General features: G+C 42.5%; 1 protein-coding gene across 14 annotated transcripts in view; it reads right to left on the bottom strand.

The window, feature by feature from the left end:
- The window catches only part of LOC129854399 (pleckstrin homology domain-containing family A member 7-like), a 154,109-nt gene that overhangs the window by 49,037 nt on the left and 86,438 nt on the right, over window positions 1-18,634 (bottom strand). For 13 of the 14 annotated variants that reach the window (XM_055921386.1, XM_055921394.1, XM_055921389.1 and 10 more), the window contains 4 exons: window positions 18,205-18,325; window positions 12,968-13,078; window positions 12,102-12,174; window positions 11,415-11,515 (listed from right to left, as the gene is read on the bottom strand). In XM_055921386.1, the coding sequence (XP_055777361.1) occupies window positions 11,415-11,515; window positions 12,102-12,174; window positions 12,968-13,078; window positions 18,205-18,325 (406 nt within the window). Of the gene's footprint in view, window positions 1-11,414; window positions 11,516-12,101; window positions 12,175-12,967; window positions 13,079-17,058; window positions 17,164-18,204; window positions 18,326-18,634 lie in introns of those variants that run through there. The other variant, XM_055921400.1, reaches the window with a different exon arrangement.

The raw sequence follows: 18,634 nt of genomic DNA, 5'->3' as shown, positions 1-18,634 counted from the left end.
TCCTCTTTCACAAAAAGAGTGTGATTTTAAGGTGAGTATAAATGGAGGAACCTCTGCTATTACCCAGCTCTCTCCCCTCTTTAGCATGGAAGACTTGAAGGCTCTATTTTAAGGCTCCCTTGACATAACATTAGGTGGGTCTGGTCTAGAGGTCAACCGATTATAATTTTCAACGCCGATACCGATACAGATTATTGGAGGACCAAAAAAGCCGATACCGATTAATCGATCTTATTAATGACAATTACAACAATACTGAATTAACACTTATTTTAACTTAATATAATACATCAATAAGATCAATTTAGCCTCAAATAAATAATGAAACATGTTCAATTTGGTTTAAATAATGCAAAAACAAAGTGTTGGAGAAGAAAGTAAAAGTGCAATATGTGCCATGTAAGAAAGCTAACGTTTAAGTTCCTTGCTCAGAACATGAGAACATATGAAAACTGGTGGTTACTTTTAACATGAGTCTTCAATATTCCGAGGTAAGAAATTTTAGGTTGTAGTTATAATAGGAATTATAGGATTATTTCTCTCTATATGATTTGTATTTCATATACCTTTGACTATTGGATGTTCTTTGAGGCCCTTTAGTATTGCCAGTGTAACAGTATAGCTTCTGTCCCTCTCCTCGCTCCTACCTGGGCTCGAACCAGGAACACATCGACAACAGCCACCCTCGAAGCAGCGTTACTCATGCAGAGCAAGGGGAACAACTACTCCAAGTCTCAGAGCGAGTGACGTTTGAAATGCTATTAGCACGCACCCCGCTAACTAGCTAGCCATTTCACATCGGTTACACCAGCCTAATCTCGGGAGTTGATAGGCTTGAAGTCATAAACAGCGCAATGCTTGAAGCATTGCGAAGAGCTGCTGGCAAAACTTATGAAAGTGCTATTTGAATGAATGCTTACGAGCCTACTGGTGCCTACCACCGCTAAGTCAGACTGCTCTATCAAATCATAGACTTAATTATAACCTAATAACACACAGAAATACGAGCCTTAGGTCATTAATATGGTCGAATCCGGAAACTACCATCTCGAAAACAAAACGTTTATTCTTTCAGTGAAATACGGAACCGTTCAGTATTTTATCTAACGGGTGGCATCCTTAAGTCTAAATATTCCAGTTACATTGCACAACTTTCAATGTTATTTCATAATTAAGTACATTTCTGGCAAATTAGTTCGCAACGAGCCAGGTGGCCCAAACTTTTGATTATACCCTGACTCTGCGTGCAATGAACGCAAGAGAAGTGACACAATTTCACCTGGTTAATATTGCCTGCTAACCTGGATTTCTTTTAGCTAAATATGCAGGTTTAAAAATATATACTTCTGTGTATCGATTTTAAGAAAGGCATTGATGTTTATGGTTAGGTACACTTTGGAGCAACGACAGTCCTTTTCGCGAATGCGCACCGCATCAATTATATGCAACGCAGGACATGCTAGATAAACTAGTAATATCATCAACCATGTGTAGTTATAACTAGTGATTATGATTGATTGATTGATTGTTTTTTATAAGATAAGTTTAATGCTAGCTAGCAACTTACCTTGGCTTCTTACTGCATTCGCGTAACAGGCAGGCTCCTCGTGGAGTGCAATGTAAGGCAGGTGGATAGAGCGTTGGACTAGTTAACCGCAAGATTGAATCCCCGAGCTGACAAGGTAAAAATCTGTCGTTCTGCCCCTGAACAAGGCAGTTAACCCACCGTTCCTAGGCCGCCATTGAAAATAAGAATGTGTTCTTAACTGACTGCCTAGTTAAATAAAAGTGTAAAAAAATGAAAAATCGGCCAAATCGGTGTCCAAAAATACCGATTTCAGATTGTTATGACAACTTGAAATCGGCCCTAATTAATCCGCCATTCCGATTAATCGGTCAACCTCTAGTCTGGTCTTAAGCTTTCATTGGGTAATGAACCTGGGTGATTTATCTACAGGCTGATCTTTGACTTTAAGAATGAGTCGAATATAAACCAATCAACATTTTTTTTTATCCGAATATAAATTGTAGACTATTCCATGCCTCTGGTACACAAGACGAGAAGGCAGTCTTGCCTAATACTGTAAATGTCCTATACATTACAAGACAAATACTTTACAAAACAAAACATATTAATCAAATGAGCCAGTTCCATGGCACTAAATGATATGGCCTGGTTGTACAATATAACAGAAACATTTAAATACAGCCTGCTATAGCTAGATGTGGTTAGATAGACTGAATGTTTGTTGAATGCGATGGCGATGGAGGCCAACAGAAAGAAAGGCAGTGAAACTGGAGAGGAGTGTGGAAAAGAGATGGATGGGAGGAGGATGAGAGGAGGATGGCCCAGCCCAGTGTGAGAACCAGCTATCCCACGGTTCACATGGTGATGACAGTGTCCTGATGACTGATATGGAGGAGGCGGGAGCACACTGTCGTACACGTCGATCCAGAGCATCGCAAACAACATTGGCATCAGCAAAAACATTGGCATCAGCAAACAGCTCGCCCACACGACGCCATACACGTGGTCTGCGGTTGTGAGGCCGGTTGGACGTACTGCCAAATTCTCTAAAACGACATTGGAGGCGGCTTATGGTAGAGAAATAAACATAAAATTCTCTGACATTCCTGCAGACAGCATGCAAATTGCACGTTCCTTCATAATTTGAGACATCTGTGGCATTGTGTTGTGTGACAAAACTGCACATTTTAGAGTGGCTTTTAATGTCCCCAGCACAAGGTGCACCTGTGGAATTATCAAGCTGTTTAATCATATTCTTGATATGCCACACCTGTCAGGTGGATGGATTATCTTCGGAAAGGAGAAATGCTCACTTACATGCTGACCAGACCGGACATGTCGTGTGCGCGAGCATCGCAAAATAAACGTAGAAATCCATGTTATTCAATTATTGCACCCACACTGCTCTCGCGCTCGCCAACTAGCGTCTGCGATGCCAAGGGCTAACACGGAACCCAAACCGGCTGCGTGCGTGCGCCATCGTGTGCTATCGTGCAGAAATGTATTACACCTGCGATCACGACATGCAGGTTAAAATATCAAAACAAACTCTGAACCAATGACATTAATTTGGGGACAGGTCAAAAAGCATTAAACATGTATGGCAATTTAGCTAGTCAGCGTGCACTTGCTAGCTAATTTGTCCTATTTAGCTAACTTGCTGTTGCTCTCTCCTCCTTCCAGGCTTTTTCATCTTTGAACTTATATGGTGATCGCATCTAAACTTTCATAGTATTACCAGACAACCGGCAACAAAGTTTGTCTTTCAATCACCCACGTGGGTATAACCAATGAGGAGATGGCACGTGGGTACCTGCTTCTATAAACCAATGAGGAGATGGGAGGCAGGACCATATAAGTTCAAAGATGAAAAATCCTGGAAGGAGGAGAGATGACTAGAAACGATTCGGTTGGCCGTTTTATTTGTGGATTAATTGTCGGAGTAGAGGTCCTTGTGCATTTCAGGTAAAATAACAACTCAATGTTTATATCCCAGGCCAAATTAGCTAGCAACAGCAAGCTAGCTAAATAGGACAAATTAGCTAGCAAGTGCAAGCTAACTAGCTAAATTGCCATACATATTTAATGCTTTTCGACCTGTTCCCAAATTAATGTCATTGGTTCAGAGTTTGTTTTGATATTTTAACCACGATGGCGCACGCGCGCAGCCGGTTTGGGTCCAGGGATGTAAACAAATTTGTGCAAAACATTTGAGAAAAATAAACTTTTTGTGCATATGGACCATTTCTGGGATCTTTTATTTCAGCTCATGAAACGTGGGCCCAACACTTTACATGTTGCATTTATATTTTTGTTCAGTGTAGATTAACATTGACGCTATTGTTAGAACCAGCGGAAGCAGCAAGCGGACTAAAATACAGACTCACACCAGCATACACAACATTAGAGCAATACACGACAACACAAGAATCTGGAGAGGGCAAATGGCTGAAGAGAACGTAGTTGGCGTTCTCCCCCGGTGATTGAACCGGGGGTAAGGCTAGGATAGGATGGGAAACTCTGGTCTTTAGTGCCTCATGCGTTTTTGATAGGTTATTAACTGGTAGTTGTCTGCATTAACTCTGATGACTTCCAAACTGCATTCTCACAAAACATTGAGATACCACAAATCTCTCAAATCACAACAACAAACAGCTTACACAAGACAGTCGACAAACAACAAGACAAGAACAGCAGACAAGAATTAACCTTCATCCAATAGGCAGTTGAAGTGTTCTGTTGAGACAGTTAACAGTTAACTGAACAGCTTGGGTCCTGTCTAATGAAAGATCCTGGAATATGTGATTACCCAGAGCGAGAGAGAGAGCTGAGAGGAACAGAGACCTCTTAAATACATGCACTGGATAATTAGCAGAACAGTATTGAGAGCAGGAACCTCTCACCTAACCGTGAAATACATTCCCTCCCCGGGCAGAGAGAGAGGCAAGGAGAGAGCGAGAGCGAGAGAAGACGCTAGAAAATAGCTTAAATGTATAATTAATTTCCCCCCCGGCAACAATCGTCATACAAATTCCATTGTATGTAATGTGAGCTGCAGGAGTAATACCCAGGCCTGCACCACCCACACACACACACACACAGTACACATACCCAGGCCTGCACCACCCACACACACACACACACAGTACACATACCCAGGCCTGCACCACCCACACACACACACACACACACAGTACACATACCCAGGCCTGCACCACCCACACACACACAGTACACATACCCAGGCCTGCACCACCCACACACACACACACACAGCACACATACCCAGGCCTGCACCACCCACACACACACAGTACACATACCCAGGCCTGCACCACCCACACACACACACACACACACACACAGCACACATACCCAGGAGGAACAAAAAGCCAAGCACAACGGATACATTATGAAAGGACTGCAATTGAACGCTGTCAAACTAGCACCTCAAACATTCACCCTGAATTGTTCTTCATAAAGGGTCCTCTGCTCTCACTGGGAAAGATGTGAACACTCTGACCCAGCAGAGAAACCCATTCTTACTGTCTACTCTGTCTGTCATACACACTGACTGAAATGTGAAAATAGTCTATTACCCCCCACTACCCTCAGGGAGGATCCTTTTCCCTGCTGCCAACTGAGGCAAGAAACAATACAGCAACGAGTGTGGTTATGTAACAGTCCTGACCTGTTTTATGTTGTTTTTTATGTGTTTATGGTCAGGACATGTGTTTTGGGTGGGCAGTCTATGTTATCTGTTTCTATGTTGGTTTTGGGTTACCTGGTATGGCTCTTGATTAGAGGCAGGTGGTTTGCGTTTTCCTCTAATTAAGAGTCATATTTAGGTAGGGCGTTCTCACTGTTTGTTTGTGGGTGATTGTCTCCTGTGATGTCTCTCGTGTTGTCGATGTATATTCACATTTGGGACTGTTTGGCTGTTCGTGCGTTTTGATGTAACGTTCCTGTCCGTGAGTTTACGTTTATTGATGTGAGTTTATGTTCAGGTTTCGTTCTACATCGTTTTCTTATTTTGTAAGTTTGAAAATGTTTTGTTTTGTTTCGTGTGGCCGTCGTATTTATAATAAAGATGGCTTATTTCCCTGAAGCTGCGTATTGGTCTGATGATCCTTCTCTCCTCACCTCATCCGAGGATGAGGAGAGCGACAGCCGTAACAGGTTACCTGCACACAATAATGTGATTACTGTGGATAGTCAGATTAATGTAATAGTTTGATGAAAATGTTTACATGCAATGCAAGAAGAAGGATTTCCCTAATAATCCTGTTTCTATGGACACATCTGAAATCAGGCCACCTGATGGTAATCTGATAAATGCAGAAAACCACCAATCAAAATAAACCATGTTATTTTTGGTAAGCCTATTTGATTCTGAGTTGGGACATATACAGTTTGTAAACTACTTCTAAGATTCCTACAATCAGTTGTTGTAAACTCACTTCACTCGAGCTAAAGAGGAAGGCTCGCTCAGCTGGTGCTGGTTCTGCTTCTGGCCCGCGCAGATCAAATACACTGCTGGAACGCCAATTAAATAAACACTTAACACAGAACGTCCTAATAATTCAAAAGATTGCTCAGAAAACCAGGTGTATGCTTACTTCGATGTTGACCTTACGCTGATTAAGATAAGCAGAGAAAGGCGTTTACATGACTATTGCCATAATCAGTTTAATATTGAATAATGAGGGTGTATGTAAACGTACTCCACGTGTTTGTCAACATGACTAGTTAATAAGGCATGAACAAATTGGTTTCCTATGTTCTACTATATGTTCTACTGTATGTTCTACTGTATGTTCTACTATATGTTATACTGTATGTTCTACTGTATGTCTGCAATAGGAAACATCCCTGGACCAGATACAATCAAACAGCAGAGGAATTCAGAGTGTTTGTGTTTATTCCCCCACAGCCCTACTGAGTAGAGAGATAATGATGTTTCCATGTAGGCACAGAGAAAGAGGAACAGAGTGTGGTGAGGAGATGGGATGGGAGGAGAGGGGCTTGGAGGAGTGTGGAAAGGAGATGGGATGGGACGAGAGGGGCTTGGAGGAGTGTGGAGAGGGATTTGTAGGAGTGTGGAGGGGGGCTTGGAGAAGTGGTCAGAGGAGAGATGCTTGGAGGAGTGTGGAGAGGAGAGGTGCTTGGAGGAGTGTGGAGAGGAGAGGTGCTTGGAGGAGTGTGGAGAGGAGAGGTGCTTGGAGGAGTGTGGAGAGGAGAGGTGCTTGGAGGAGTGTGGAGAGGAGAGGTGCTTGGAGGAGTGTGGAGAGGAGAGGGGCTTGGAGGAGTGTGGAGAGGGGTTTGGAGGAGTGTGGAGAGGAAAGGGACTTGGAGGACTGTGGAGAAGGGCTTGGAGGGGTGTGGAGGGTTGCTTGGAGGAGTGTGGAGAGGATAGGGACTTGGAGGACTGTGGAGAGGGGCTTAGAGGAGGGTGGAGGGTTGCTTGGAGGAGTGTGGAGGGTTGCTTGGAGAAGTGTGGAGAGGATAGGGGCTTGGAGGAGTGTGGAGAGGGGCTTGGAGGAGTTTGGAGAAGTGGTCAGAGGAGAGGTGCTTGCAGGAGTGTGGAGAGGAGAGGGGCTTGGAGGAGTGTGGAGAGGAGAGGGGCTTGGAGGAGTGTGGAGAGGAGAGGGGCTTGGAGGAGTGTGGAGAGGAGAGGGGCTTGGAGGAGTGTGGAGAGGAGAGGGGTTTGGAGGAGTGTGGTGGGGGTTCAGAGTGCTGCTATCCTAAAGCTCTACTGGTGATGACAGGGGCCTGCTGACTGACTGACAGGACAGGACAGGGGCCAGAGAGCAGAGCAGCACAGTAACACCACTACCAAACCTACCTTTAAAGTGACAGATACTGTACCTCAGACCAGGATAAGATACCTACTGGGGATGATACTCCCTGAATAACTGTACATTATTGAGACCTACTGGCCTCAAGTGTTTGGTGCATGTGTGTTATGAAATAGCAGATGAGAGGTACAGGTAAGTATGAAGTCACATTGCCCACTTAGTGTTCTTGTTAATTAAATTGGTTAGCATGAAGGGCCCACACTAAAAACTCACAGGTCAAAGCGACATAGCACGCCAGGCAGGGCCAAAGCAGACATTAGGAAGAGCCAGTCTTAGTCCAGATTGTATAGGTTTTTTGATGAATTTTTGTGCTTTTAAAGATAGGATCCAGACTGATGTGGTAAGAATGGAGTGTTATAACAACCCACCAGTCTGACACTAATCAGAGGGAGCACTGCCCACGTTGTCTGGCTTGCCCACACAGGCCCCTGGCTGTGTGACTGTCTAACTCTGTAACCAAGGTGAAGCAACTTTATCTAATGCCTGTTAGTTAGCATTTCCTTAACAGTTGTAAACCTCCTTCATATAGTTGAGTCGGGAGTTTACATAAACTTAGGTTGGAGTCATTAAAACTTGTTTTTCAACAACTCCACAAATTTCTAGTTAACAATCTATAGTTTTGGCAAGTCGGTTAGGACATCTACTTTGTGCATGACACAAGTCATTTTTCCAACAACTTATAATTCACAGTATCACAATTCCAGAGGGTCAGAAGTTAACAAACACTAAGTTGACTGTGCCTTTAAACAGCTTGGAAAATTCCAGAAAATGATGTCATGGCTTTAGAAGCTTCTGATAGGCTAAATGACATAATTTGAGTAAATTGGAGGTGTACCTCTGGATGTATTTCAAGGCCTACCTTCAAACTCAGTGCCTCTTTGCTTGACATCATGGGACAATCAGAAGAAATCAGCCAAGAGCTCAGAAAAAAAGTTGTAGACCTCCACAAGTCTGATTCATCATTGGGAGCAATTTCCAAACACCTGAAGGTACCACATTCATCTGTACAAACAACAGTATGCAAGTATAAACACAATGGGACCACGCAGCCGTCATACCGCTCAGGAAGGTGACACGTACTGTCTCCTAGAGATGAACGTACTTTGGTGCGAAAAGTGCAAGTCAATCCCATAACAACAGCAAAGGACCTTGTGAAGATGCTGGAGGAAACAAGTACAAAATAATCTATATCCACAGTGAAACAAGTCCTCTATCGACATAACCTGAAAGGCCGCTCAGCAAGGAAGAAGCCACCGCTCCAAAACCACCATAAAAAAGCCAAACTACGGTTTGCAACTGCACATGGGAACAAAGATTGTACTTTTTGGAGAAATGTCTTCTGGTCTGATGAAACAAAAATAGAACTGTTTGGCAATAATGACCATTGTTATGTTTGGAGGAAAAAGGGGGAGGCTTGCAAGCCGATGAACACCATCCCCACCGTGAAGTACGGGGGTGGCAGCATCATGTTGTGGGGTTGCTTTGCTGCAGGAGGGACTGGTGCACTTCAAAAAATAGATTGGCATCAAGAGGATGGAAAATTTTGTGGATATATTGAAACAACATCTCAAAACATCAGTCAGGAAGTAAATCTATCGCCTCCCTAACCCGGATCCGGGATCCCCCCCAACACAAAAGCTAACTAGCATAGCCTAGCCTAAAGTTACAGGGATATCATAAAATAAAATGTTCATGAAATCACAAGTCCAAGACACCAAATGAAAGATACAGATCTTGTGATTCAAGCCATCATCTCTGATTTGTAAAATGTTTTACAGGGAAGACACAATATGTAAATCTATTAGCTAACCACTGTTAGCAAAAGACAACAATTTTCTTACTCCACCATTTTCTTACTGCATCAGTAGCTATCACCAATTCGGCCAAATAAAGATATTGATAGCCACTAACCATGAAAAAACCTCATCAGATGACAGTCTGATAACATATTTATTGTATAGGATAGGTTTTGTTAGAAAAATGTGCATATTTCAGGTATAAATCATAGTTTACAATTGCACCCACCATCACAACTCGACTAGAAAAAATACAGAGAGCAACGTGTATTACCTAATTACTAATCATAAAACATTTCTTAAAAATAAACAGCGTACACTAATTGAAAGACACAGAAGTGTCTTACAGCGAAAACACAATAAATCGTTATATTACCATAGCACATGTGCAAACATTACCCCAGCATTGATTCACGGCAAAAAGAGCGATAGCATTATCACCACCAAAATGTATTCATTTTTTCACTAACCTTCTCAGAATTCTTCAGATGACACTCCTGTAACATCATATTACAACAAACATATAGAGTTTGTTCGAAAATGTGCATATTTAGCCACCAAAATCATGGTTAGACAATGAGAAAAGTAGCCCAGCTGGTCAGAAAATGTCGGGCGCCATATTAGACAGTGATCTAGTCTTATACATAAATACTCATAAACTTGACTAAAAAATACAGGGTGGACAGCGATTGATAGACAATTTAATTCTTAATGCAATCGCTGAATTACATTTTTTAAATTATCCTTACTTTTCAATACAGGTTGCGCCAAGCAAAGCTATACCAAACAAAATGGCGGCATAAGCGTTTAACATTTTTCGACAGAAACACGATTTATCATCATAAATAGTTCTTACTATGAGCTGTTCTTCCATCAGAATCTTGGGCAATGAATCCTTTCTCCGGTCTAATCGTCTTTTGGTCGAAAGATCTCCTCTTGTCCCGTCGAAATGGCCACTAACGTTCACCATGCAATCGAAAAGTGCCCAGCTCTTCAAAGTGCATTACACAGAAATGCCATAAAATCGCCCTAAACGGATATAAATTGCTATAAAACGGTTCAAATTAACTACCTTATGATGTTTTTAACACCTATAACGAGTAAAAACATTGACCGGAGAAATATTACTGGCTAAACAACAGCTTGGAAGGAGGCAAGTCCGATGTCCATCTTGCGTCAGGCGCGGGCAGGAAAAGAAAGCTACTTCTGGTCTTTGGTGTTTTATAGAGGCCCTGATTGCGCAATCGACTCCATTCAAAGCGTCACCACGTACTGACATCCAGAGGAAGACGTGGGCAGTGTGTGTTTCTCCATAGCATTTACAGGGACTTTACAACCGACCTGGGAACAGGGGCCAAGATGTCTGAAATCTCACTCCCTGTCATGAAAAGTGCTGTAGAAGGAGTTCTGTTTCACTCAGAGACAAAATTCCAACGGCTATAGAAACTAGAGAGTGTTTTCTATCCAATAATAATAATAATATGCATATTGTACGAGCAAGAATTGAGTAGGAAGCCGTTAAATCTGGAGCCCGATTTATGCTAAGTCGAAACAGCACCCCCTATATTCGCAAGAAGTTAAAGCTTGGTCGCAAATGCGTCTTCAAAATGGACAATGACCCCAAGCATACTTCCGAAGTTGTGGCAAAATGGCTTAAGGACAACAAAGTCAAGGTATTGGCGTGGCCACCAAAGCCCTGACCTCAATCCTATAGAAAATTTGTGGGCAGAACTGAAAAAGTGTGTGCGAGCAATGAGGCCTACAAACCTGACTCAGTTACACCAGCTCTGTCAGGAGGAATGGGCCAAAATTCACCCAACTTATTGTGGGAAGCTTGTGGAAGGCTACCCAAAACGTTTGAACCAAGTTAAACGATTTAAAGGAAATGCTACCAAATACTAATTGAGTGTATGTAAACTTCTGACCCACTGGGAATGTGATGAAATAAATTAAAGCTGAAATAAATAATTCTCTCTACTATTATTCTGACATTTCACATTCTTAAAATAAAGTTGTGATCCTAACTGACCTAAGACAGGGAATTTTTACTAGGATTAAATGTCAGGAACTGAGTTTAAATGTATTTGGCTAAGGCATATGTAAACTTCCGACTTCAACTGTATATCCAGTCTGTTTCTCAATTCATGCAGCATGGTTGTACTGTGAGGTAGCTGGTAACAGTATTTTCCATTCGGTGACGAGCTAGTTCCCACCCTTGCGCTCTAGTCTTACCTTGAAGGCATACTTGCGGCTGATGTGGTCATCAGGCTCCACAGGGGCGATGACATAACTGGGCAGGGGGATGCTCCCCAAAACCGTCTCCTCTCTGCTGTCTAGAGGGACACACACACACACAAGCAGGTGATCATTATCACACAATACACAACAACCCACCACACACACCTCACCGCTGGCCCACTGCCTTGACTACTTGAATGATTCTAGCTGTTTATAAATAGCATGACATAACTGCTTCATCAATGCACCATTATGTTCCTGCATGGTGATTCGTGACTGTGGGAAATGTAATTGGAGAGACATAATTCAAGGATGATTCAAGGAGCCGCTGTGGTGGCAGGCAGCAGGACTGGAGGCTTATCTCTAGCTCAGTGTGATGAATGGCGGAGAGGTGAAAGAAAGAGGGAAATAGAGATAGAAAGAGACAGAAGAGGAGAGAGAATAGCCTGTGGCAGAACAGAACCTTGTCTAATTGCAGTCATGTCTCTCTGATTGAAAGGTTTAGCTCCACTAAGAGACAGACGACTTGGAATTAAGAGGACTGGCTTGGATTTCATAACCAAATCAATTCACCCTGCGACTATTTTAATTAGTCTCAATTAAACCCTGGCCCGGTGTGCCTGTGTGCCTGTGTGCCTGTGTGCCTGTGTGCCGGTGTGCCGGTGTGCCTGTGTGCCTCACCTTTGTAATAAAACAAGCAGTAGTCGGACAAGACAAACCACTTCCTCTTCCACAGTCTCATTCCAGAGCCGTCCTGGAGGGGGAAACACAACATGGAATGTAAAGCCCTCTCAGCAATACAACATCACATTCTAATGCACATTCTAATTCAAAACCATAGCTGGGGAATATACACTAAAGTACCCATTTACAGGGAGAGGGAAAGCACAAGAACATTCATACATTTCATTAGTACAGCCAGTAATTGTGTTCCCCCTGAACAGAACAGGGTTCATGTCCTGCCAAGACCAGGAGCTCCAGTAGGTCTAACTAACTCCTTATGAGTCGATGACGTGTTACCATGTCAGGGTCATACACCCCCGTGCCAGCCGCGCCAGGGGGCATGAGTCAACAGGAGACAATCACCCTGGGTGTGGTCCTCTTATACCTCACCCCTAAAGAGACATCTCTCTCATGCTCCCTCCGTCCCTCCGTCCTCTCGGTAAATAGAGATCCATAGAAGGGGTTCATAATGAGAAATGATGACTGTCGTTCCCTGTTTACTCAGCCAGAGTCCACAAGGTCACAGTCATTAATACTGTAGTACATTCTCATAGACCTGGGCGCTCATCATTACTTAGCCTGGATTATGCATTAAGTGGAAGGCCACTGTAAATGACATGACATAATATGACAGAGATGTAATATCGACGTGAGATGTATGTGTGTTCCCGTTAGAGTGGAGGACAGTTTACCATAAGACCCCAACACCATGCCCTTAGCTATAGCTACAGTCATTGAGTTATACTCTTAGCCATTACTATGGAGATTCCTCTGAACCATACAGTAGCTACAGTGACTGAGGTGGGGTGATGTGGAGGGCTCACCTGTTTGTAGAGCCATCCCCTGACCACCACAGGGATATTGGGGTTCCTCTTGATGGCTTGGTCCCTCTTGCCGAAGCTGTGTACCTTGCCACTACTCCTAGAGCCCTGCGGCTGGAAAAACAAACACGTTGGTTATGAACAGGGTTTCCTTTATATACTGGTTTACAAACAACATCTGCTATTAGCTGCCCAGGGGGCTCAGTGGTAAGGAGCTGTGTGGAAGAAATGTGGTATTACAGACACAACCAGTAGGAACAGGAGCTGGTTAAACAGGAGCATGTATCAAAACAATATGACCATTCAGTCCCATGTTTACAGAGATCAGTAGGTGTTACTGTATGACCATTCAGTCCCATGTTTACAGAGATCATTAGGTGTTACTGTATGACCATTCAGTCCCATGTTTATATAGATCATTAGGTGTTACTGTATGACCATTTAGTCCCATGTTTATAGAGATCATTAGGTGTTACTGTATGACCATTCAGTCCCATTTTTATAGAGATCAGTAGGTATTACTGTATGACCATTCAGTCCCATGTTTATAGAGATCAGTAGGTATTACTGTATGACCATTCAGTCCCATGTTTATAGAGATCAGTAGGTGTTACTGTATGACCATTCAGTCCCATGTTTATAGAGATCAGTAGGTGTTACTCTATGACCATTCAGTCCCATATTTATAGAGATCAGTAGGTGTTACTGTATGACCATTCAGTCCCATGTTTACAGAGATCATTAGGTGTTACTGTATGACCATTCAGTCCCATGTTTATAGAGATCAGTAGGTGTTACTCTATGACCATTCAGTCCCATGTTTATAGAGATCAGTAGGTGTTACTGTATGACCATTCAGTCCCATGTTTACAGAGATCATTAGGTGTTACTGTATGACCATTCAGTCCCATGTTTATAGAGATCATTAGGTGTTACTGTATGACCATTCAGTCCCATTTTTATAGAGATCAGTAGGTATTACTGTATGACCATTCAGTCCCATGTTTATAGAGATCAGTAGGTATTACTGTATGACCATTCAGTCCCATGTTTATAGAGATCAGTAGGTGTTACTGTATGACCATTCCGTCCCATGTTTATAGAGATCAGTAGGTGTTACTGTATGACCATTCAGTCCCATGTTTATAGAGATCAGTAGGTGTTACTGTATGACCATTCAGTCCCATGTTTACAGAGATCATTAGGTGTTACTGTATGACCATTCAGTCCCATGTTTATAGAGATCATTAGGTGTTACTGTATGACCATTCAGTCCCATTTTTATAGAGATCAGTAGGTATTACTGTATGACCATTCAGTCCCATGTTTATAGAGATCAGTAGGTGTTACTGTATGACCATTCAGTCCCATGTTTATAGAGATCAGTAGGTATTACTGTATGACCATTCAGTCCCATGTTTATAGAGATCAGTAGGTGTTACTGTATGACCATTCAGTCCCATGTTTATAGAGATCAGTAGGTGTTACTCTATGACCATTCAGTCCCATGTTTATAGAGATCATTAGGTGTTACTGTATGACCATTCAGTCCCATGTTTACAGAGATCTTTAGGTATTACTGTATGACCATTCAGTCCCATGTTTATAGAGATCATTAGGTGTTACTGTATGACCATTCAGTCCCATGTTTATAGAGATCATTAGGTGTTACTGTATGACCATTCAGTCCCATGTTTATAGAGATTAGTAGGTGTTACTGTATGACCATTCAGTCCCATGTTTATAGAGATCATTAGGTGTTACTGTATGACCATTCAGTCCCATGTTTATAGAGATCAGTAGGTGTTACTGCATGACCATTCAGTCCCATGTTTATAGAGATCAGTAGGTGTTACTGTATGACCATTCAGTCCCATGTTTATAGAGATCAGTAGGTATTACTGTATGACCATTCAGTCCCATGTTTATAGAGATCATTAGGTGTTACTGTATGACCATTCAGTCCCATGTTTATAGAGATCCTTAGGTGTTACTGTATGACCATTCAGTCCCATGTTTATAGAGATCATTAGGTGTTACTGTATGACCATTCAGTCCCATGTTTATAGAGATCATTAGGTGTTACTGTATGACCATTCAGTCCCATGTTTACAGAGATCATTAGGTGTTACTGTATGACCATTCAGTCCCATGTTTATAGAGATAATTAGGTGTTACTGTATGACCATTCAGTCCCATATTTACAGAGATCATTAGGTGTTACTGTATGACCATTCAGTCCCATGTTTATAGAGATCATTAGGTGTTACTGTATGACCATTCAGTCCCATGTTTATAGAGATAATTAGGTGTTACTGTATGACCATTCAGTCCCATGTTTACAGAGATCATTAGGTGTTACTGTATGACCATTCAGTCCCATGTTTATAGAGATCATTAGGTATTACTGTATGACCATTCAGTCCCATGTTTACAGAGATCATTAGGTGTTACTGTATGACCATTCAGTCCCATGTTTACAGAGATCATTAGGTATTATTGTATGACCATTCAGTCCCATGTTTACAGAGATCATTAGGTGTTACTGTATGACCATTCAGTCCCATGTTTACAGAGATCATTAGGTATTACTGTATGACCATTCAGTCCCATGTTTACAGAGATCATTAGGTGTTACTGCATGACCATTCAGTCCCATGTTTTTAGAGATCATTAGGTATTACTGTATGACCATTCAGTCCCATGTTTATAGAGATCATTAGGTGTTACTGTATGACCATTCAGTCCCATGTTTTTAGAGATCATTAGGTATTACTGTATGACCATTCAGTCCCATGTCTACAGAGATCATTAGGTATTACTGTATGACCATTCAGTCCCATGTTTACAGAGATCATTAGGTGTTACTGTATGACCATTCAGTCCCATGTCTACAGAGATCATTAGGTATTACTGTATGACCATTCAGTCCCATGTTTACAGAGATCATTAGGTATTACTGTATGACCATTCAGTCCCATGTTTATAGAGATCATTAGGTGTTACTGTATGACCATTCAGTCCCATGTCTACAGAGATCATTAGGTATTACTGTATGACCATTCAGTCCCATGTTTACAGAGATCATTAGGTATTACTGTATGACCATTCAGTCCCATGTTAACAGAGATCATTAGGTGTTACTGTATGACCATTCAGTCCCATGTCTACAGAGATCATTAGGTATTACTGTATGACCATTCAGTCCCATGTTTACAGAGATCATTAGGTATTACTGTATGACCATTCAGTCCCATGTTAACAGAGATCATTAGGTATTACTGTATGACCATTCAGTCCCATGTTTACAGAGATCATTAGGTGTTACTGTATGACCATTCAGTCCCATGTCTACAGAGATCATTAGGTATTACTGTATGACCATTCAGTCCCATGTTAACAGAGATCATTAGGTGTTACTGTATGACCATTCAGTCCCATGTTTACAGAGATCATTAGGTGTTACTGTATGTTTGATGATTAGATTAAGAACAACATTTTGATTTTGAGACTGGGGCCCACAAATGTTTGAAGTTAGTTATTTCAGTTATTAACTTTCTCCTTCGTGTTTCTTTCTCTTTTTCTCATTTGATTTAGCTTTAACCTTCTAATTTCAGCACCTCATTTGACAAGCAAGCACACTTCACCCAAATGGGAATACAGTATTATAGTCATACATTAAGATTTGATGAGGCACAGTATCATTCTTTCAAGGCCCACTGGTTTTCTCCCTCTGAATCTCACAGATGATTTCAGATGAATGTTCAACTGAGCCAAATCAGATTGCACCCTAGCAACAGTTGAGTTAGGTTTCCATTGCAGGGGATCATTATATGCCATTTCCTCCTCCACAGCTGGCAAAAACATGCACTAATTACTGAAACTACTGTACGGCCAGCCAAGCATGCAGAGCATTAGGAAATCTACACAGCGTTTGTCAGGAGAACCGTCAAGAGAACAGCCTTATTTAAGTTTAGCAGATATTAGAAAGCATTGTGTAGTCACATATTCACTGTACTGTGATTGGAAACTCAACGTTCCCCTTAATGTATACATAGATAGTGAATTTTAAAGCAAATCTATACTCTACTTACCATTGAGAATGAGCAAGTGGTCATCGATAATGCCCTGTCTGCCACTCTGCTTGAAATGACTGGCACCTCTGATAGCAGACAACACGTTGACATGAGGTCTGATGAGGTGCTGCTTCTAACACAGGTACAACAATCTTAGGAGAGCTACTTTCACAACCGTAGAGGCACTGTTCTATAGGAATACTTATACGCCTACTGCAGTGCTACTGCAGAGTCCCAGTCAAGTCAGTGCATGTGTTTGGGAGCTGTGTGTAGCTGAAGAGTGTTGTGTTACTATGATTGTGTTGATAGGTTGACTGGGGATTGATTGGTTTGAGACAGCTCATATGATGCTGACACAATGCTGTCTCTCACTCACAGGCCTGAAGCATTACTGAGACAGCCAGGAGGTCATTTTACAGCTAGCCAGGCAGGCAGGCCTGTGCTGCCTCAACACTCACTAATGTCAACACCCGTCAGTCAGACTGGAGAGGCGATAGTGAGTTGGCAGATAGCCCTGTCATGCCACCCAGCATGGCCACGCCTCTCAGCCTGGCAGAGCTGGGCCACGGGGGAAGAAGGGAGGGGAGGCTGGCAGTCAGGTGTATGTGGCCTGGGAAGGGTCAAGGAAGAGCCACTAAATCACTTTACAGATGGGCAGCTGGGTCTCATGTGAGTACTGGACTGCCAATGTCCTGAAGATAGACCACAGCCATGTCAGTGGCAGAGCAAAGGAGACCACAGGGTCTGGAAGACAGACTCACTGCCCTCATCTGCCCTCTGGGGAAGTGCCTTCAAAACATCCAATAGCGGCCGTTTCATCTTCTAATACTGTTCCTTTACTAAACCCTTTGTGTTAAGCCTTTTAAATGCACAGTATGCACATAGTGAATCCATGGCCAACCACTGTGGAGGTTTAATTGAGTTTCACTGGGCTTGAAGAAAATCACTAACCTATTACAGTCTACAGCCATTAATCAAAATGAGAGAGTGTTCTGGAGGAGATGATACCAATTCTCCAGCATGAGCATTAACATTCTCCCAGTACCCTTAGAAACAATAGCAATTCAAACGCTTTACACTGCAACACTGGTGTGGGATAGATCCAAATAAATGAAACGCACTGAGAAAACAACACATGCTCATAAAAGAGAGGCATTTTCTCACCTTTGACCCTGAGGTGACATCCACTGTTGATGAGGTCACAGCCTTGGAAGTCTGGCTGACCATGCTGGGGGGCCTCTGACTGACCGGTGGCGGTGGCTTGGACATGCCCCGGGACTCTGTCCTGCAGGGGAGGCAGCACAGAAAGAAATCAATGACATAGACATGAGTGGTCATGCTAGTATCTCACCACCACCACCATTCCTCTGTAGTGGATCTGCATTAAAGGGAGCCAGGGTTAACTTAAGGGATGGGTTCTCAGAGAGGAAACGACAACTTCCTGCCACACGACCTGTCACAGCCAGTGCAATTACAGCTATGTTAACAAACAGGACTTTTTGTAGCAGCCACTCAAGTAACACTTCGTCTGACACTGTCCCTGAGGCTGGCATGTCTTGTTTCATAAGAGGACATGTTATACGACAAATAACTT

Source organism: Salvelinus fontinalis, chromosome 4, assembly GCF_029448725.1.
Source record: "Salvelinus fontinalis isolate EN_2023a chromosome 4, ASM2944872v1, whole genome shotgun sequence".
Taxonomy (NCBI): Eukaryota; Metazoa; Chordata; class Actinopteri; order Salmoniformes; family Salmonidae; genus Salvelinus; species Salvelinus fontinalis.
This window is presented reverse-complemented; position numbering and strand designations above follow the sequence as displayed.